This window comes from Rattus norvegicus, chromosome 2 (assembly GCF_021556685.1).
Source record: "Rattus norvegicus strain SHRSP/BbbUtx chromosome 2, alternate assembly SHRSP_T2T, whole genome shotgun sequence".
In the NCBI taxonomy this organism is placed as follows: domain Eukaryota; kingdom Metazoa; phylum Chordata; class Mammalia; order Rodentia; family Muridae; genus Rattus; species Rattus norvegicus.
Genome location: NC_141535.1, coordinates 29,775,337 through 29,798,499, shown reverse-complemented (window position 1 = coordinate 29,798,499; position 23,163 = coordinate 29,775,337). Strand labels below are relative to the sequence as shown.

Sequence of the window (23,163 nt, the reverse complement as noted above, 5' to 3'; positions counted from 1 at the left end):
AAATACAGATAAAATGTGCCATCTCAACCATTTTCAAGTGCATAATTCTAGAGCATTGAGTAACTTACATCTTGTACAACTGTTATCACCACTAATTTCCAGACCTTTCTCTTCTGAAACTCCTTAGCTGAAACTCTGTGTCCTTTAAACACAAATTTCTCACTTCCATCTACCCTCATCCATGGCAAACTACTTTCTGTCTCTATGAATTTGGCTTCTATAAGAATGTCCTTGGGGTTGGGGATTTAGCTCAGTGGTAGAGCACTTGCCTAGCAATCGCAAGGCCCTGGGTTTGGTCCCCAGCTCTGAAAAAAAGAAGAAGAAGAAAAAAAAGAATGTCCTGGAACAGGAAACACAGTGTTTGTCATTTGTGAATAGCTTATTTCACACAGAACAAGGCTGACCCATGCACTAGTGTGTGTCAGTACTTTCTCCTTACCTCAGACTGAGTAACCTCCACTACTACGTGCTGTCTGTTACTCTTCCACTCATCCTGCTACTGAGCTACAGGCTCTACCTTCATTGTAATACAGCTTCCCGGTGTGGCCTGCATTCACTACAGTCCCAGCGGTCCTTGAACTTGCACTCTCCTAGTCTTAGTGTCCCGAGTCTGAGCAGCTAGAGGACTATGCCACCAGGCCGGACATCTCGTTTTCTAATGGAGTTAGTTCTGTTGCATTGCAAGAATTCTTTATATATTCTGGATACCAATCTCATACCACAAGATTTGCAAATATTTTCTCCCACTCTCTGGACTACCTTCTTACTCTATTAAAGTATCCTTTCAGGCTCAACATTTTTTAATTTTCATTACATCTACCTTACCAATCCTTTTACTTGTCTATCAAGTGTTACTGAAAAAAATCACTGTTAAACCCAATGTCACGATTCCTTCCATTATATTTTCTTCTAATTGCTACTTAGTTTATAGATTTTCCTTAACTTACTTCTGTAAAGTAAGTGATTAATTGTGTGGCTTTTCTCACTCCTAGGACGACATTTCTGATAGAAGCAATTTAAAGAAAGAGATTTCCTTTGGCTCACAGTTCAGTAGATGTGGTGACCTATGGCAGGGAAGCTACAGTGGCTGGGGGCTGAGGTGATGGCAGGACCTTGTGGCACAGGTTGCTTACATTTAGCAGACCAGGAAGAAGAGTGCTTAGAATGAACCTTCTGCCTCAGTGACCCACTAGGCTTCACTTCCTAAAGGATTCCACAATTTCCGGAAATAGTGCCATCAGTTGAGGACCAAATATTCAAATGAGTGAGAATGTAAGTGATGTCCAAATGACAACAAAAAGCAAAGAGAAAGGGAAATGAATTTTATTCCCTATGTCCCTCCTCTTCACTGATCCATGATGAGTCTGGGGAACGATCCTTGTCAGATTCTGAGTCCTGATTATTCTTCCTTTTGACAAAAAAACTAGAGTACTTCTGTACAATAAATGATTGGCTCATCTGCTAAACTCTCATACCACACCAGAAAAATGGAGGCTACTGTGTCTTACTCTAAAAAGATAATATTCACTGATCTAATTTTTCAGTTTAAGATTTCACAGTAGATTTGCTTTGTTCACCTTAAAAAGAACCTTGCCTTAAACATACTATCAACATCAAAAAATATTTAGAAAAAATTCTTCTCCAGGGGTCCCCTGCCTATTTCTATGATCTATAGATATGGCTTTCTGAAAGTGAAACCACTGCTCTTAATGTACAAATGTTTTAGCAGTCGCACTAATACAATTTCATTTTTTTTCAAAAAGCACACACACACATAAATCATGGTATATGAGAACTTCTCTATCTCTTCAAATTAGTGTTCAGTATATATGTATACATACACATATAGCTCAAATGAAGTTATGTCACTTAAGCCAATAATATTACTCCATATAGCTATAGACAAAAACTCAAATACCAGGCACAAGAAATCTTTGGAATTTTTGGTCAGGGGACTACAGACTAAAACAATACAGGCTATTGTTGCTATCCTCATGTCTCCCTGGGTTAAAGGTTAAGTCCTTACTACTGAAGACACCATGCACTTCAACACAAGACCTAGAGGCTAAGCAGGATCTGACCTGAAAGCCTTTTTCCTAAGATCAAACTCTCATGGTACCAGGAAGGGCAATAGAAGCTTCCAAGGGAGGGAAGCACCCAACAGTCCTACCCAGCTGCAGTGCCTATCAACTACAATAACAAGCATGGCAGGAGAGCTCTAAGAGCACAGTTGTGGCTTTCACATCTTTGCTCTCTCACTGAGCCTACAGAGCCTCAATAGGAAGGAAACCATGCCTGATAATGAGACCTAGCCAACCAACCATCTAGGGCCTGTGAGTTCATGGGTCTGACAGGAGACTCTCCTACTGCCATTTACACAACAACAACAACAACAACAACAACAACAACAACAACCCAGGACAAATCCTAACTACATTCTAAATATCTATCCTTATAACCACAGATAAGTATAACTTTCAACCCTCATCAAAGAAATTTGTCCTTTCAACAGAAGAAAACCATTACAGAAAAGCACAATTGATTAAAATATTGAGAAACAATTGATTGTGGGGTGCCAGGCATGATTGATACATCTACAATACAACTCCTACGCATAAGGCTTAAGAAAACATCCCAGAAGAGGTGACGCAAGAATTTTAAGAGGCAGAGGAGCAGGATAGTTGCTGTGAGATCTATCTCCTAGAAATGGCAGGGTTGCTTCACTTAGGATACCTCAACAATGCTGACGTCTGAATAAGACCTGAAGAAGTTCACCAATAGATGTACTAACATGGGAGGGGAAATCTCATGGACTCCATCCATTGACAAAGAACTACAGGCAATTAAGGAATGATGAAAAAGGAGGAGAAACAGTCTTCCTCGGGGACGTGGGAAATGATGTATGTAATTTCCATAAATTTTAATAAATTAAAAATAAATCTTTTAATTTAAAAATAAAGTGAAATTTTAGCTTAAAAAAACTTGAGATAACAAATACAATTAGAAACATAATATAGCTATCCAAAGAGAATTGAAATAAAATCTTTTCCCTTCTGTTCTATGATTTTTGTATTACTTCAAAAACATTTTAATAAAAATTTAATAAAATTCAAATTCAAAATTTGAAAATAAAAATGTCTCTCCTCTCCAAATGATATTCAGTGCTACTTGTTGATTATGCAGCCTACAGACATGAAAGTTATCCACACAGGTTCTATGTGTATCTGTATCCTTCTACAGCTTACAAAACTCAAAGGTTAGAAGACAAAACTACTTAGAATTACTTAGTGCTGAGGAAATTAGAGTTCCTTCTCATAGTTCTTAGTGTAACTAATAAAACAATTTAAGAAAGGAGTCAAATGAAAATGTGAGAAAAATTTTATTAGCATAAAAAAAGAGGGCAGTCAAGCTGTAAATTTTAGCAGTTAATGAGAGCATGGAAAAGCAGGTAAGGTTATGTATCAGGTAAGTTAGCATGAAGAGCAGCCACAGAGCATAAGGGAGCTTTAGAGAAGTAAGGAAGCCCAGAGTGACTGGGGGTGGGGGTGGGGCAGAAACAGAGATACAGAGAGACAGTGTGTGTGTGTCTGTGTGTGTGTGTGTGTGTGTCTGTGTGTGTGTGTGAGAGAGAGAGAGAGAGAGAGAGACAGAGAGACAGAGAGACAGAGAGACAGAGAGACAAAAAGACAGAGAGGCTGTGTGTGTATGAGTGTGTATGTGTGTGTGTGTGTGAGAGAGAGAGAGAGACACAGAGAGGCTGTGTGTGTGTATGAGTGTGTGTGTGTGTGTGTGTGAGAGAGAGAGAGAGAGAGAGAGAGAGAGAGAGAGAGAGAGAGAGTTAGTGAGGGAGGGAGTCAGTGAGTCAGTAAGTAAGTAAATAAATAAATAAATAAATAAGCAAGCAAGTCAGCCAGCCAGCAAGCAAACAAGCATACTTAAGCTCTGAAAGAAAAACAAGAGAACTTGCAACTTTCTAAGTCAGATTCAGACAAACTGCATGGAGCTTCCTAGGGGCTGTGCCACAAAGATAATTCTTGGAAGGAAAAGTATAGTATTTCATTAAAGGGCTAATACAGTATCCTGCTTATCTTTAGTGTGGTTTAAGGTGAGCCCACTTGCCTAGTGGTGGTCATATGCCAGATCCTGGCCCAATTTGGGTAAGTTTTATATTTTGTTCTCTCTCTCAATCTCTCTCTGTGTCTCTGTCTCTCTCTGTCTCTCTCTGTCTCTCTCTCTCTGTCTCTGTCTCTCTCTTTCTTCCTTCTAGATAGGGTTTCTCTGTGTAGCCCTGACTGTCCTGGAACTCTCTCTGTAGACCAGGGTGGCCTCAAACTCACAGAGATCTGCCTGTTTCTGCCTCTCAAGAGTTGGGATTAATAGTGTGCACACCCGCAATCCCAACACCCCAGTTCTTCTATTTTGAGTAGCGATCATGAGGGCCTGAGCTCTATCCCCAGCATCCTCGTAAAAGCCAGGCGCAGTTGTTTGTACCTACCTGTAAGACCAGTACTAGAGAGGCAGAAACAGGAGGATCCCTGAGGCTTTTTGGCCAGTCAGCCTATCAGAATCAGTTAACTCCAGATTCATGAACGATCTTACCTCAAAAAATATGGTGGCAAGGGACTAACAAAAATACCCAATGCCAACCTTTGTGTGGGTAAACTGTCACATACAAATGCATGTGCATCCCTTTACATCCACGCATGCATGTGTGAGCGCACACGCACACACACACATGCACACAGACATACATGTATGTGAGTCAGGTGTGGTGGTTCATGTTTGCAGACCCAGCACTTAAGAGACAAAGGAAGTTTTCCTGCCATGATAGATCTCACTAACTGTAAGCCAGTTTCCCTTCTTAAATTGGGTATGACAGGTATTTTGCCTCAGCAAAGAACAGTTTTACTGTTGTTGGAAATAAATATTCCCTGCAGTGAGCAACGTCTGGGTCTGTTAACACTCCATTCAACAGTCCATTAGACAGAATGGTACCACAACAGTTGACCATCTAGGAAAAACAGAAGAAACAAACAAAAACCCCTCTTCTTCAAGTGGAAGAGATAGCTTCCAGTAGTCTAAAGATAGTCCCCCAATCCCCAGGGAAAAGACCCTAATAAAAATCTAGACTGCAGAAACCTCTGTCCAGTGCTCATTCTCTAGACTGTTGGTTATTTGTGTCTGGACAACAACACACTTTTGCTCTGTTCAAGTTGTTCTAATAAACCTGTTTTTGCTTTAGGAAAGAAGAGAGAGAGAGAGAGAGAGAGAGAGAGAGAGAGAGAGAGAGAGAGAGAGAGAGCAGGCAGGCAGGCAGAAGCCTGCCCCAATTCAAGGCCAGCCTGAGCTGAGCTATGTAGTGAGTCAGAAATAAGCCTATACTACAAAGTAAGACCCTGTCTTGCAAAACAAGCAGGAGCCTGTGTGCGTCTCCCGTCCCTGCCTTAAAGCTTTAGCTTAATCGAGCCAGAGTGCTAATACCCTATTCTCCCAACAGTTTTTGCACTACGGAGAAACAAGTTTATACTATTTATATACAAATATGTATTAACATACATAAAAGAACAAAAGGCCTTTTCATGCTGGAAGAAGAGAGAAAAAGAAAATATTTTAAATCTCCCTCCTAAAACAAATGACCTTCATCGAATTTACAACAATGAAATTAAATGATTGCTTTAAAAAGGTATAATAACTGAACAAAGAAAGAGAAGCAAAACATGAATAGACAAAAACCCTTACAATTAGTAATCTGCCAGATAGCAGTTCCAGCTTTTGATAGGTGTATGTTCAAACAACACAGCCGTACCTGTAACACTAGGTCCTCACTAAGAGCCCGCAACACCTCATTTTTATCATTTTGCTCTTGTGAATCCTTTCTGAGTTTCAGTCCAAGTTGAATCTCAGGAGAATGCATACCTGTAATGAAATGTAATTGATCAATATCATCCAGTAGTTTTATTATTCTACTTTGAGAAGAATTCAATAATTTTATAAATACTATAACTAAAACTAAAGTCACTAAAAACTGCTTCACAGGAGACTAACATTATATATTATGCTTAGCATATACAAAGCCTGAGTTCAAATCCTAGCATAGTCCAAATAATTATACATCATATTTCCTTAACTGCCACTTTTATATGTCAATATTTTTAAATTATTACATAGTGGAGGGGTAATGCTGCATTGAACAAAACAATGCTTGATATTTCTTGGCCTCGGGATAAAGGAATACAATGAGTATGTATAGAAATTTTTATATGCCGGTACTGAGGAGATGTCTTGTTGGGTAAAGTACTTGTCCTTTAGCTAAAACACACCTTGTCAATTAAAATCAGTTGCCTCACAAGGAACTCTATGATTCCATTCAAATACACTAAGTGCTTAAGATACTAATGTACTAATGGAACAGAAAGTCACCCAAATGAAAGGCAACGAGAAAGAGACATTTACATAGAAATGTACATTTAAATGCACATAGCACTTAATGGGCCATGGCCCAGCAAGATAGCTCAGTAGGTAAAGCTGCATCCTGCCAAGTCTGACCACTGAAGTTCAATCCCTAGGACACACATGGTAAAAGGAGCAGAACCAACGTCTACAAGTTGTCCTCCAGGCAACACACACACACTGTGTGGCAATGCCTTACACACACGCGCACACACACAGGCACACGCACACACACACACGTACACATGCACACAGGAAACACACACACATGCACACACACATGCACACACACAGGCACACACATGCACACACAGGCACATGCACACACACGCGCACACACACAGGCACACACACAGGCACACAGACAACACACACACGCGCACACACACACAGGCACACGCACACATACAGGCACACAGGCACACATGCACACACACACACACACAGGCACGCACACACACACAGGCACACAGGCACACGCACACAGGCACACACACACACACACACACACACACACAAATAAACAACTAGTAAAAGTTTTTTTTTACCATTCTGTGTTCCATTTATACCAGAATGAAAACAGAACTCAGATGTAAAAGTTGTATCTTGACTCAAGAACCTTTCAAATGCAAAAAAGAAAACATAGATTAATTACGTATTTCCAAAACAGAGTAACATTTTAGCTACTGTTTTTAATTATAATTTAAATTGCTAAAATTCCCTTATACTACTATACTTATATTTCAAAATACTATTTAAGAAACATACTTTAATATAAATTTATCTAAGAAGAAAAATGTCCACCTAGTCATATTAATTTTTTTCAAGTACTTTGTCATTATGTTTGATTTAGGGGACAAGGGATAGACAGTAACAGTACTTGATTGTCTTAGGATTGTCTTAGCTATTGTCTGATAAAAATTCCATAATCATATGCAACTTTTGTAAGAAAAGATTTATTTTAGCTTATAGTTCATCATAAAAGGAAGTCAGGGCAGGAACTTAAGCAGGGCAGGAACTTCAAGGCAGGAAGCAAAGTAAAAACCATGGAGGAGTCACTTACTGGCTTGCTGTCCATGGCTCAGCCTGCTTTCTTATACTGTCCAGGACTACATGCCCAGGGGTGGTGCTGCCCACAGTGGGCCTGACCCTCCTACAGTCTTCTATGGGTACACGCAAACGCATATACAAACACTTGTTTAAGAGATGCCATTTCAAACACAGAGCACAAAATGAGAGTTTTGAGAAAAGAAACTAGGGGCAAGGAGGAAATATGAAGGACTCTTTTATTACTGTGATTTAATGAAAACCTTCTAAATCATGAGACAAACTTCAAAAATTCAATTATCAAAATCATAGCTGTATGCTGTGGCTCATACCTATAATCTAAGCACTTGGGACACTAACATAAGAGGAATCATGAGAGTTCAAAGCCAGCCTGGGCTATACAGTGAGTTACAGGCCAGCCTGGAATAAGAGTCTTAAAACACCAAAATCACACATACACAAAAAATTCCAAGGATGCAGTATTTTAAAAATGAAATATTAGGGGTTGGGGATTTAGCTCAGTGGTAGAGCGCTTGCCTAGGAAGCACAAGGCCCTGGGTTTGGTCCCCAGCTCCGAAAAAAAGAACCAAAAAAAAAAAAAAAGAAATATTATCAAATATTATTCAATGTATTAAATAATGAAATAGAATATTATTAAACATTTAGAATGTTATATCTCTAATATTAAAAAGATGAAACACTGAAAAGCATTAGCCATTAAAAAGAGAGAGAAATTAATGGACTGAACTAAAAGGAAATTTTTCAGGTTAAAATCTGATTGAAGATTTGAAACAATTTTCATTGGTTATTAAAAATATAATGAATTTTTAACAACTGGGGTTTGAATTTTATGTGTATTAAACAAACAAATCCTCACATCATGTTGAGAAAATTTAGTTAAAACATGCTTCCAATATAATGGTCAAAAAGCAGTATTTAACAACATTCTGCCTTGATCAGTAGTAGTAAAACCCCTGTTGTGGCACAGATCTTGATCCAAACTTTTATGTGCTAATTTAATGTGGCTATTTAAGTCTATGTCTCTTACGCTTGGCTTTTTTGCTCCTACTTTCCATCAAGTCATTTTATAACTGCATGAATACAGTGCTAGTGTGTTCTTTTTCTTTCCTTTTTAAAGTATAACTTCCGTTTTATTTTTTCAAAGGTATTTCTCCTTCCACCTATACAAAACCATCTCTTTACATGGACTTTGGTGGAGATCATGGTGCAGGGCCAGCAGGTCTGAATCATGGTGGGGGTGTTCAGTCCTTCCAGGCTTCAGGAGATCTATTCCTGACGACCTTGCTATGTATGAATGGCACAGCTCACACAACAATGCAAGCTTGATGTAGAATTTGGGAAGCACATTAGCATCTAAGACATTTGCTTCAGCTATGTCCCTGACAGCAGCGGCTTCTACAATGTTCCGAGTGACAAACTTCTTACTGGCCTTATCCTTAGGCATGTACTGGACACAATTCATGTAGCCAATTGGCCGCACATAGCTATGGCCCTTTTTGGCACGACTGTGGTTTCTCCTTTTTTTTTTTTTTTTTTTTTTTTTTTTTTTTTTTTTGGTCATATTGGAGCCAAGACTCGAAAGAGCTGCTAGTGTGTTCTTAAGGGACAGAATCAACCTATCTTTCAGGCTAATTAGGTACAGGTAGCCATTTACTGTACGTGATTCTAGCACTAGTGAGGCTAAAACAAAAAGACCTTCAGCTCAAAGCCAGTCTATGGTAAACAGAAAGACTTTGTTTTTTAAAAGGGTGTGTGAGTGTAAATGAACATAAAGATACAGTCTGAAAAAGTCTGGTTGCCCAAGAGGAAAAACAAAAAATCAAAAACTAAATATTTCAGGGATTTGAAGGGGGAAGGGGGATTAGGGTTGGTAAAATGGTTTAGCAAACAATAAAAGCACTAGCTACCAAGTGTACTTTGCAGAGATTCTCAAACTCACACTATCCCCTCCATCCCACATCCCTGGACTCCACAGAGAAGACTTAAGCGTTTCTCCAAGTCTAGTTTTCACAAAGGTAGTGGCCTCGCTATTTCAATCCTTTTTAAAATCTCGGAGTCTAACACTGAGAATACATTCAAAAAGAGCTCTGATAAGCTGGAATACCTTTTCTCTTTAAAAATATTTCATTTATTATTTTTATGTGCATTGGTGTTTTACCTGAATGTGTGTCTCTGTGATGGTCAGATCCCCTGGAACAGGAGTTACAGGCAGTTGTGAGCTGCCATGTGGGTGCTGGGAATTAAACTCGGGTCCTCTGGAAGACCAGTGCTCTTAACCACTGAGCCATCTCTGCAGCCCCATTCTTTCTTGTAACACGTCTCCAGTTTGATACAAACCTGTTTCCCCAATATAAATGAAAGGAAATCCTGTGACCCACCTCCTAGATCAAAGCTAAGTTTGGATAAACTATTTCTTGTTCATAGCCAAAGGTACTTAGACCCAGTCTGAGACATATAAGATTTTAAAATGCCACAAAGACGACCACCGTCATCATACTGTTTCTAGCTGAGCTTGGGGGCCTGACGGCAGCTGCTATTTATAAATTCTTAGCAAAGCTGTCCTCGAAAGCTCTCTCACCCACAAGCTCGGTCCTGCTGGCGGCCATTTCCATTCAAACATCACAGAAAGCCTAGACTGACAACAGTGCGAGAGTTCAGTGCTCAAGCCCTAATGGTGGTCACCTTCTCCAGGGAAGCTCATCATCTTCCAGTTCGTTCTCTGTCACCGACCCCTCAATCACTGTTTCATCACTGTCACAGTCGGAAGCCTGGTCACCTTTCTCCATCTTCGGTCCTCACTCAGTGGTTATTACTCTCTTCCTCTAGTTCCCTCTTATCGGCGAGCAAACGGATGCTTCATGGGAAGGAGGGAAATGAGAATTTAATATAATAATAATATTTAAAAAAAAAAACAACAAAACTAACAAAGGGAAAAACTCTCTGGGCATCGAGGACGCCAAAATCCGCACACAACATGCAGCATGGTCGTCGACGCGCGGGCTCTCTTGCCCTCGCGCGCCAGCCGCGCGCCACACATTAGTGCTGCGCGCGCAATCCCAGGGGTCTGTGCGCCGACGCCCCGCTCCTGGCCCCGCCCCTAGTTCCTGAGGCTCCTCCCTGGCCTCCCCGCCCCACTCAAGACTGACCGGGATGTATAAAAGCCATAAAGATGGCCTTATGAATCTGGTCTGTTCTGAGATTCTGGTCTACCAGGGTGTGGTTGGAACCCCCCAGGCTAATTTGCTGCAGGTTGCTAATACTTTTGACTTGATTATCTACAGCCTCCTGCAAGTCCCAGAGGCCGTGGCTCCAGAACATTCTGAAGCCAGAATGTAATCTTAGACCCAGAGGGTGTTACAATCCACCAATAGTTCCTAACTTTTTAATCCCTTAGATAATACCTCCCTAAGTGTTCCTTTAAAAGAAATGCTTATCAAAGGGTTTCTGATCCACTAATCCAATAGGTACACATTTTGTATATTTTTCTCACAACTCTATAAATTACTCTGAAATACAACTATATAGAAAAAGTAGAAATGCTTTTCCCCTTTATAAAATGTTAGAATGGTGGTGGTGGCTAGCACACTCAAAAATGATTATTTTTCTCAGTGAGGATTTAGGGTTTTTTTTTTTCTTTTTAAAATTCATTTGATGACTTTTGAAAATGTTCCCCCTGCCTCCTACCCTCCCTCCGCCCAGGGATCAAACTCAGGCTGTCAAACTTGGCAAGTGCTTTGCCACCACACCCACCCTCTGAAGTGTCTTTTCGCAAACTACCTGAAAATTTCATATGGTTCTGAAGAGTGAAACTTGGGGCCCGCTAGACGCTAGACAAGTGTCTACTACTCAACCCTGTCTCCAGCAGCCTTTTGACTTTTTAATTCAAAGTGTCACCGAGTTCCCTAAGGCTAGCCTCCATGCATGTTGTACCCAGTTTGACTTTGAATTTGACATCCCCCTGCCTACGGTTTTCTGCGTAGTTGGGATTAAAAGTCTGCACTCCCACGCTGAGCTTTATTTGAAGGTTTTAAATTCGAACTACAGTTATACAACACATGAAGACAATTAAGCCAATAAAGACTATGATTGCCTGGTCATGTCCGAAGTCTTAGTTTGTGTGAGCAGTCAGTGATGTCAGTACAGCCGCACAAGTGTTCAAGAGACACATCACGGAGACTGTCCATTTGCCACACGACAGCTTAAAGACTCAGCACAAGACTGGGTTTCTTTCTCTCCCTGAAATTTGCATGCGTGCGTGCGTGCGTGCGTGTGTGCGTGCGGTTTGTCAAGGAAGTGGGTGGAACTAGGGATTTCCGATGCCCTTTTCACTCCTTGTCCTGGCTTTGCCATTCCCACCTTTTGTCTTTACTACTAGACCATATTTAAGCTACTGCTGTGTTGCTCATGGCAATCATCAGGTTGATGCTGGTCTTTTCCGTTTACAGATAAGAACTAAAAGGAAGCAGAATAATAAGTAGACAAAGATCTAGACCTCTGATCTCTTCTTCATGCAATATCCTCCATTTTAAAATGACATATAAATTCACTGCTCCTGCTCTCTGCTCATCAACACTTTGGTCACTCAGCTCCACTTTCCCAGCCTTGCAGAGAATATGCATACCCAACAAAGACTGGTCAGTTACTGCAGGTGCCCTAAAGCTAGAGCTGGCTTTCCGCTGTCAGCAGCCCTTGTTGCAAGCACTTACTAACCTAAGTAGACAAAAGTTGGGTGTCTGAACTAAAGTTAGCGTTCACTTTCAATGCTTTCTCCTGTGGTAGAAAGGTGACAGTTTTAGGTCTTGTTCTTTTTGTCTTTCTAATGAAGAGTTAGCAATATTTCAAGCCCAACGAAGAGGTGGCAGAGACGAACCTCCAGAACGCCAGTAACATTGTAAAGAAACATAATAATTTTAAAAATAAAGTTCAGAGTTTCAGTTGCAAGACAAGAAAGGACGACCAGGTCATCAGTCCAAGAGCCTTATGTAGCTATGCAGTTCAAACGGCTTCAGGGAGGGTAAGCTGAATCAGACACTGAACCCTCCACGGGAACCCAAGCACTTCAGGGATGATGGGAACCAAATACTCAAACAGCATCTGGGAAGAAATGGAACTCAGCTTCCGTTTAAATTAGTTTAGATTAAAATTTCTAACTCTACTGAAATCAAAAACATAAAATCTGGGATTTACAATGATTGACTACTCTTGGAAGTTGCTGGGTAGTGTTTATTAAAATTAATAAAAAGAGAAATAAAGCATTTATTCTGCCTTTCCTATCAAATATCCTTTCCTATCCTTTATTTTAAGATAACCACTGTTGATGAAGGGAAAGTATTCTTTTTTTTAATAGCAATATACATTTTCTTTTTTCAAGAAAGGGTTTTGTTATGAGAAAGAATAAAATCTGATTGTTCATTTTCAAAGGTCTCTTGATCCAGTGTATGTCTAGCTATGAATGAACGGAAAAACACTAGGCTCTCATAAATGTCTGTTCATCTAGCTATGGTGGGTGGCAGCTTGCCGGTGATCGCAATGTTCAGGAAACACAGATAGAGAATTCCACCTAACTAGCTGAATCAGGGAGCTCCAGGTTAAGTAAGAGTAGAATGTAATTGAAGAGGATATCAGACATCAGCTTCTGGCTTAACATGAACACACACACACACACCCTATGTACACCCATAGACATGCAAACATACATACACATGCATGAGTATGACATATATGCACCTACATCCACAAAACAAGCAAGAAACAAGAAACGTTTTCTCGAAAAACAATGGGAGGGTGAGTCTGAGGGAAAGGAAGCTGGGGAGGGGGTTTGAGACTGGGGAAAGAAGGGAGAGGAAACTGCAACCTGAATGTAATATATGAGAGAAGAATAAATAAGAGGGGAAAAAGGGAAAAAAAGAAGGAAAAAGAAAATTGAACACCACCACTAAAATAAACAGAATGGCTGTTTTAAGTGCTTGAAATTTAAAAATTAATAGAAGAGGCCATGACAGACTGTCAAGAATTAAAGAATAAAATGCAACATTCTGATGAAGATAATAGAGACTTTTGTCAACTAATTTGACAAATTCTCCTGCTCGTCTATCTAAGCAAGCAACACTCACTGATGGCCTCGAAGCTGAGAAGTTTGTATTTCTGTCTCTTCTAGTCTCTTTTCTCCCCACAGCAATTTTGCCCACTTTATAGGAAGAACTAATTTAAAAAAAAACCATATGTACCTCCCTTCACAAGAGCCACAGAGAATATAAAACATCTTGGGGTAACTCTAACCAAACAAGTGAAAGATCTGTATGATAAGAACTTCAAGTCTCTCAAGAAAGAAATCAAAGATCTCAGAAAATGGCGAGATCTCCCATGCTCACGGATTGGGAGAATTAACACAGTAAAAATGGCCATCCTACCAAAGGCAATCTACAGATTCAGCGCAATCCACATCAAAATCCCAACACAATTCTTCAAAGACATGGAAAAAGCAATTCTCAAGTTCATCTGGAAAGGTAAAAACCCAGAGTAGCAAAAACAATTCTTAACAAAAGAAGAACTTCTGGGGGAATCACCACCCCTGACCTCAAGCTCTACTACAGAGCAATAGTGATAAAAACTGCATGGTATTGGTACAGAGACAGACAGGTTGATCAATGAATAGAATTGAAGACCCAGAAATAAAACCACACACTTATGCACACTTGATCTTTGACGAAAAGCCAAACTATATATGTTAGAATAAAGAAAGCATCTTCCCCCACACCCGAGGATCCCAGGCCCGCAGCAGCTCTCTGCTCCCAGACCCGGTGAGAGAGAGACCCAACCGCCTGGTCAGGTGGACACTCCTGAGGCTGCAGAGCTGAAGAGACCACCAACACTGCTCACCCCTGCCCACATCCCTGGCCCAAGAGGAATAGGCCTCTGGGCTCCCGTGGGGGAGGGCCCAGGAGCAGCAGGACACCTGCCAGAGACACCGCGGCACCCTGAAGGAAACAGACCGGATAAACAGTTCTCTGCACCCAAATCCCGTGGGAGGGAGAGCTAAACCTTCAGAGAGGCAGACAAGCCTGAGAAACCAGAAGAGACTGCTCCCTGCACACACATCTCGGACGCCAGAGGAAAAAGCCAAAGACCATCTGGAACCCTGGTGCACTGAAGCTCCCGGAAGGGGCGGCACAGGTCTTCCTGGTTGCTGCCGCTGCAGAGAGCCCCTGGGCAGCACCCCACGAGCGAACCTGAGCAGCGGGACCACAGGTAAGACCAAATTTTCTGCTGCAAGAAAGCTGCCTGGTGAACTCAAGACACAGGCCCACAGGAACAGCTGAAGACCTGTAGAGAGGAAAAACTACACGCCCGAAAGCAGAACACTCTGTCCCCATAACTGACTGAAAGAGAGGAAAACAGGTCTACAGCACTCCTGACACACAGGCTTATAGGACAGTCTAGCCACTGTCAGAAATAGCAGAACAAAGTAACACTAGAGATAATCTGATGGCGAGAGGCAAGCGCAGGAACCCAAGCAACAGAAACCAAGACTACATGCCATCATCGGAGCCCAATTCTCCCACCAAAACAAACATGGAATATCCAAACACACCAGAAAAGCAAGATCTAGTTTCAAAATCATATTTGATCATGATGCTGGAGGACTTCAAGAAAGACATGAACACACTTAGGGAAGCACAGGAAAACATTAATAAACAAGTAAAAGCCTACAGAGAGGAATCGCAAAAATCCCTGAAAGAATTCCAGGAAAACAAAATCAAACAGTTGAAGGAATTAAAAATGGAAATAGAAGCAATCAAGAAAGAACACATGGAAACAACCCTGGATATAGAAAACCAAAAGAAGAGACAAGGAGCTGTAGATACAAGCTTCACCAACAGAATACAAGAGATGGAAGAGAGAATCTCAGGAGCAGAAGATTCCATAGAAATCATTGACTCAACTGTCAAAGATAATGTAAAGCGGAAAAAGCTACTGGTCCAAAACATACAGGAAATCCAGGACTCAATGAGAAGATCAAACCTAAGGATAATAGGTATAGAAGAGAGTGAAGACTACCAGCTCAAAGGACCAGTAAATATCTTCAACAAAATCATAGAAGAAAACTTCCCTAACCTAAAAAAAGAGATACCCATAGACATACAAGAAGCCTACAGAACTCCAAATAGATTGGACCAGAAAAGAAACACCTCCCGTCACATAATTGTCAAAACACCAAACGCACAAAATAAAGAAAGAATATTAAAAGCAGTAAGGGAAAAAGGTCAAGTAACATATAAAGGGAGACCTATCAGAATCACACCAGACTTCTCGCCAGAAACTATGAAGGCCAGAAGATCCTGGACTGATGTTATACAGACCCTAAGAGAACACAAATGCCAGCCCAGGTTACTGTATCCAGCAAAACTCTCAATTAACATTGATGGAGAAACCAAGATATTCCATGACAAAACCAAATTTACACAATATCTTTCTACAAATCCAGCACTACAAAGGATAATAAAGGGTAAAGCCCAACATAAGGAGGCAAGCTATACCCTAGAAGAAGCAAGAAACTAATCGTCTTGGCAACAAAACAAAGAGAGTGAAAGCACACAAACATAACCTCACATCCAAATATGAATATAACGGGAAGCAATAATCACTATTCCTTAATATCTCTCAATATCAATGGCCTCAACTCCCCAATAAAAAGACATAGATTAACAAACTGGATACGCAACGAGGACCTTGCATTCTGCTGCCTACAGGAAACACACCTCAGAGACAAAGACAGACACTACCTCAGAGTGAAAGGCTGGAAAACAACTTTCCAAGCAAATGGTCAGAAGAAGCAAGCTGGAGTAGCCATTCTAATATCAAATAAAATCAATTTCCAACTAAAAGTCATCAAAAAAGATAAGGAAGGACACTTCATATTCATCAAAGGAAAAATCAACCAAGATGAACTCTCAATCCTAAATATCTATGCCCCAAATACAAGGGCACCTACATACGTAAAAGAAACCTTACTAAAGCTCAAAACACACATTGCACCTCACACAATAATAGTGGGAGATTTCAACACCCCACTCTCATCAATGGACAGATCATGGAAACAGAAATTAAACAGTGATGTAGACAGACTAAGAGAAGTCATGAGCCAAATGGACTTAACGGATATTTATAGAACATTCTATCCTAAAGCAAAAGGATATACCTTCTTCTCAGCTCCTCATGGTACTTTCTCCAAAATTGACCATATACTTGGTCAAAAAACGGGCCTCAACAGGTACAGAAAGATAGAAATAATCCCATGCGTGCTATCGGACCACCACGGCCTAAAACTGGTCTTCAATAACAATAAGGGAAGAATGCCCACATATACGTGGAAATTGAACAATGCTCTACTCAATGATAACCTGGCCAAGGAAGAAATAAAGAAAGAAATTAAAAACTTTTTAGAATTTAATGAAAATGAAGATACAACATACTCAAACTTATGGGACACAATGAAAGCTGTGCTAAGAGGAAAACTCATAGCGCTGAGTGCCTGCAGAAAGAAACAGGAAAGAGCATATGTCAGCAGCTTGACAGCACACCTAAAAGCTCTAGAACAAAAAGAAGCAAATACACCCAGGAGGAGTAGAAGGCAGGAAATAATCAAACTCAGAGCTGAAATCAACCAAGTAGAAACAAAAAGGACCATAGAAAGAATCAACAGAACCAAAAGTTGGTTCTTTGAGAAAATCAACAAGATAGATAAACCCTTAGCCAGACTAACGAGAGGACACAGAGAGTGTGTCCAAATTAACAAAATCAGAAATGAAAAGGGAGACATAACTACAGATTCGGAGGAAATTCAAAAAATCATCAGATCTTACTATAAAAACCTATATTCAACAAAATTTGAAAATCTTCAGGAAATGGACAATTTCCTAGACAGATACCAGGTATCGAGGTTAAATCAGGAACAGATAAACCAGTTAAACAACCCCATAACTCCTAAGGAAATAGAAGCAGTCATTAAAGGTCTCCCAACCAAAAAGAGCCCAGGTCCAGACGGGTTTAGTGCAGAATTCTATCAAACCTTCATAGAAGACCTCATACCAATATTATCCAAACTATTCCACAAAATTGAAACAGATGGAGCCCTACCGAATTCCTTCTACGAAGCCACAATTACTCTTATACCTAAACCACACAAAGACACAACAAAGAAAGAGAACTTCAGACCAATTTCCCTTATGAATATCGACGCAAAAATACTCAACAAAATTCTGGCAAACCGAATTCAAGAGCACATCAAAACAATCATCCACCATGATCAAGTAGGCTTCATCCCAGGCATGCAGGGATGGTTTAATATACGGAAAACCATCAACGTGATCCATCATATAAACAAACTAAAAGAACAGAACCACATGATCATTTCATTAGATGCTGAGAAAGCATTTGACAAAATTCAACACCCCTTCATGATAAAAGTCCTGGAAAGAATAGGAATTCAAGGCCCATACCTAAACATAGTAAAAGCCATATACAGCAAACCAGTTGCTAACGTTAAACTAAATGGAGAGAAACTTGAAGCAATCCCACTAAAATCAGGGACTAGACAAGGCTGCCCACTCTCTCCCTACTTATTCAATATAGTTCTTGAAGTTCTAGCCAGAGCAATCAGACAACAAAAGGAGATCAAAGGGATACAGATCGGAAAAGAAGAGGTCAAAATATCACTATTTGCAGATGACATGATAGTATATTTAAGTGATCCCAAAAGTTCCACCAGAGAACTACTAAAGCTGATAAACAACTTCAGCAAAGTGGCTGGGTATAAAATTAACTCAAATAAATCAGTTGCCTTCCTCTATACAAAAGAGAAACAAGCCGAGAAAGAAATTAGGGAAACGACACCCTTCATAATAGACCCAAATAATATAAAGTACCTCGGTGTGACTTTAACCAAGCAAGTAAAAGATCTGTACAATAAGAACTTCAAGACACTGAGGAAAGAAATTGAAGAAGACCTCAGAAGATGGAAAGATCTCCCATGCTCATGGATTGGCAGGATTAATATAGTAAAAATGGCCATTTTACCAAAAGCAATCTACAGATTCAATGCAATCCCCATCAAAATACCAATCCAATTCTTCAAAGAGTTAGACAGAACAATTTGCAAATTCATCTGGAATAACAAAAAACCCAGGATAGCTAAAGCTATCCTCAACAATAAAAGGACTTCAGGGGGAATCACTATCCCTGAACTCAAGCAGTATTACAGAGCAATAGTGATAAAAACTGCATGGTATTGGTACAGAGACAGACAGATAGACCAATGGAATAGAATTGAAGACCCAGAAATGAACCCACACACCTATGGTCACTTGATTTTTGACAAAGGAGCCAAAACCATCCAATGGAAAAAAGATAGCATTTTCAGCAAATGGTGCTGGTTCAACTGGAGGGCAACATGTAGAAGAATGCAGATCGATCCATGCTTATCACCCTGTACAAAGCTTAAGTCCAAGTGGATCAAGGACCTCCACATCAAACCAGACACACTCAAACTAATAGAAGAAAAACTAGGGAAGCATCTGGAACACATGGGCACTGGAAAAAATTTCCTGAACAAAACACCAATGGCTCATGCTCTAAGATCAAGAATCGACAAATGGGATCTCATAAAACTGCAAAGCTTCTGTAAGGCAAAGGACACTGTGGTTAGGACAAAACGGCAACCAACAGATTGGGAAAAGATCTTTACCAATCCTACAACAGATAGAGGCCTTATATCCAAAATATACAAAGAACTCAAGAAGTTAGACCGCAGGGAAACAAATAACCCTATTAAAAAATGGGGTTCAGAGCTAAACAAAGAATTCACAGCTGAGGAATGCCGAATGGCTGAGAAACACCTAAAGAAATGTTCAACATCTTTAGTCATAAGGGAAATGCAAATCAAAACAACCCTGAGATTTCACCTCACACCAGTGCGATTGGCTAAGATCAAAAACTCAGGTGACAGCAGATGCTGGCGAGGATGTGGAGAAAGAGGAACACTCCTCCATTGTTGGTGGGATTGCAGACTGGTAAAACCATTCTGGAAATCAGTCTGGAGGTTCCTCAGAAAATTGGACATTGAACTGCCTGAGGATCCAGCTATACCTCTCTTGGGCATATACCCAAAAGATGCCTCAACATATAAAAGAGACACGTGCTCCACTATGTTCATCGCAGCCTTATTTATAATAGCCAGAAAATGGAAAGAACCCAGATGCCCTTCAACAGAGGAATGGATACAGAAAATGTGGTACATCTACACAATGGAATATTACTCAGCTATCAAGAACAACGAGTTTATGAAATTCGTAGGCAAATGGTTGGAACTGGAAAATATCATCCTGAGTGAGCTAACCCAATCACAGAAAGACATACATGGTATGCACTCATTGATAAGTGGCTATTAGCCCAAATGCTTGAATTACCCTAGATCCCTAGAACAAACGAAACTCAAGACGGATGATCAAAATGTGAATGCTTCACTCCTTCTTTAAATGAGGAAAAAGAATACCCTTGGCAGGGAAGGGAGAGGCAAAGATTAAAACAGAGACTGAAGGAACACCCATTCAGAGCCTGCCCCACATGTGGCCCATACATATACAGCCACCCAATTAGACAAGATGGATGAAGCAAAGAAGTGCAGACCGACAGGAGCCGGATGTAGATCGCTCCTGAGAGACACAGCCAGAATACAGCAAATATAGAGGCGAATGCCAGCAGCAAACCACTGAACTGAGAATAGGTCCCCTATTGAAGGAATCAGAGAAAGAACTGGAAGAGCTTGAAGGGGCTCGAGACCCCAAAAGTACAACAATGCCAAGCAACCAGAGCTTCCAGGGACTAAGCCACTACCTAAAGACTATACATGGACTGACCCTGGACTCTGACCCCATAGGTAGCAATGAATATCCTAGTAAGAGCACCAGTGGAAGGGGAAGCCCTGGGTCCTGCTAAGACTGAACCCCCAGTGAACTAGTCTATGGGGGGAGGGCGGCAATGGGGGGAGGGTTGGGAGGGGAACACCCATAAGGAAGGGGAGGGGGGAGAGGGATGTTTGCCTGGAAACCGGGAAAGGGAATAACACTCGAAATGTATATAAGAAATACTCAAGTTAATAAAAAAAAAAAGAAAAAAAAAAAGAAAGCATCTTCAATAAATGGTGCTGTTTTAACTGGCTGTCTGTTTGTAGAGACATGAAAATAGACCCATATTTGTCACCTTGCACAAAGCTCAAGTCCAAGTGGATCAAGGACCTCAACATAAAACCAGATACACTAAATCTAATACAAGAGAAGGTAGGAAAGAGCCATGAATTCATTGGCACAGGGGGAAATTTCCTAAACAGAACTCCAATGGCTCAAGTTCTAAGATTAAGAATTGATAAATGGGACCCCATGAAACTGGAAAGCTTCTGTAAGGCAAAGGACATAGTCAATAAGACAAATTTGCAACCTACAGATTAGGAAAAAAATCTTCACTAACCCCACATACAGTAGAGGGATAATATCCAAAATATATAAAGAACTCAAGCTAACCACCAAAAAAACACCAAACAACCCAATCCAAAAATGTGGTATAAAATTAAACACCAAGAATTCACAACAGAGGAATCTTGAATGGCTGAGAGGCACCTAAAAAAATGTTCAAAGTCTTTAGTGATCAAAGAAATGCAAATCAAAACGACCCTGAGATTCTACCTTACATCAGTCAGAATGGCTAGTCAAAACCTCAGATGACAACACATGTTGTCTAGGATGTGGAGAAAGAGGAACACTTCTCCATTGCTGGTGGTATTGCAAGCTGGTACAACCACTCTGGAAATCAATCTGGAAGGTCCTCAGAAAATTGGGAATAGATCTACCTAAAAATCCAGAAATAGCTCTCTTGGGAATATACCCAAAAGATGCCCCACCACACCACAGGGCACGTGTTCCACTATGTTCATAGCTACCTTATTTGTGATAACCAGAAGCTGGAAATGATCCAGATGTCCCCCAACAGAGGAATGGATACAGAAAATGTGGTTCATTTACACAATGGAATACTGTTCAGCTATTAAGAACGAGGACATCCTGAGTTTTTCAGGCAAATGGATAGAACTAAAAATATCATCCTGAGTGAGGTAACTCAGACCCAAAAGGACATGCATGGTATGTTCTCAATAATAAGTGGATATTAGCCAAAAAAAAAAAAGTACAGAATACCCAAGTACAATCCAAGTACATTTTTGAACTCAAAAATGTCAACATGCTAAAGGGCCCAAGTGAGAATGCCTCAGTTCCTCTTGGGAGGGAGAAGAAAGCAACCACAAGGGGGAAGGGAGGGAGGTGGGGGAGAGGGGGACATGATTTGGTATTGGATTGGGGGAAAGGACTGAATCTCTGAGGGACAGCAGAAAGAATGGAAACAGGAGACCTCAGGAGGAAGGACATTGGGAAGACTCCAGAATGTATCAGAGACTTGGGAAGTGAGAGAGTCTCAGGACTCAAAGTGGGCGACCCTAGATGAAAGGCCCTACAGTGAGAAGAGGGAACTTACTGAATCCACCTCCAGCAGAAAGACAGGGCATCAAGTGAGGGACGGGGTTGCTATTCCGCAATCAAAGCTCTGACCCATAATTCTTCCTATCTGAAAGAAATGAGGGATGGAAATGGAGAAGAGCCTGAGGAAAAGAAGGTCCAGCAACAGGCCCAAAGTTGGATTCAGCTCAAGGGGAAGATCTGAAGCCCCAAGATCTGAAACCATTACTGAGGCTTTGAGGCACCCACAAAAAGGGACCTACCATGACTGTTCTCCAAAAGACCCAAAAAGCAGCTGAAAGAGTCAGATACAGATATGTGCACCCAACCAATGGACAGAAGCTGCTGACCCCTCTGGTTGAATTAGGGAAAAGCTTGAGGAAGCTGAGGAGGAGGAGACCCTTTAGGAGGACCAGCATTCTCAGTTAACCTGGACCCCCGAGATCTCTCAGACACTGGATCACCAACCAGGCAGCATACACCAGCTGAGATGAGGCCCCCAATACATATACAGCAGAGGACTCGCAGGTCTGGGTTCAGTCAGAGAAGATGCACCTAACTCTCAAGAGACTGGAGGACCCAGGAAGTTTAGAGGTCTGGTGGAGTTGGGGCGGGAGGGGGGGTATCCTCATGGAGACCTCTGAGGGGGCGGGGCGGGGCGGGGCGGGGCGAAGGTATGGGATGTGGAACAGTCGGTGGGTGGACTGGGAGGGGAATAAAATCTGGAGTGTAAAAAATGTGCGGTTTTGTTTTGTTTTTTGTTTTATTGTTTTTTTAAGACACTAGTGTAACTCAGGAAGGAAACATTTCTTAAAATAGCTAACAGGGTGTTTGTTGACTGACTTAGTTAATCTATTTGCTTGCGTGGAAAGAAAGGCCAACCAAGTGCGCACTGATGATAACATGATAATGTTGGGTTTTAAACAATTGTTTTCATATATTTTTGGGAAGAGAAAAAAATTTGTTTGATTTTGTCTGTGTGCATGTGCGGGTGTGCGTGCGTGCGTGTGTGCGTGCGTGCGTGTGTGAATAACAGCAGTGTCTATCAAAGTCTTCCATGTGCTCACATCCTGCCTCAGGAATTCAT

General features: G+C 40.9%; 1 protein-coding gene and 1 pseudogene across 1 annotated transcript in view; both read right to left on the bottom strand.

Annotated features, from left to right (window-relative positions):
- Ankrd31 (ankyrin repeat domain 31) overlaps positions 1 to 10,583 on the bottom strand; it is a 148,953-nt gene extending 138,370 nt beyond the window's left edge. Inside the window, exons 1-3 of the mRNA XM_087639036.1 lie at positions 10,201 to 10,583; positions 6,999 to 7,069; positions 5,807 to 5,916 (exon numbers count right to left, since the gene is read on the bottom strand). Coding sequence (XP_087495162.1) covers positions 5,807 to 5,916; positions 6,999 to 7,069; positions 10,201 to 10,304 — 285 coding nt within the window. The 5' untranslated portion in view covers positions 10,305 to 10,583. The remainder of the gene's footprint in view (positions 1 to 5,806; positions 5,917 to 6,998; positions 7,070 to 10,200) is intronic.
- On the bottom strand, positions 8,650 to 9,079 carry LOC134485631 (small ribosomal subunit protein eS26-like; annotated as a pseudogene).
- Positions 10,584 to 23,163: the final 12,580 nt, after the last annotated feature.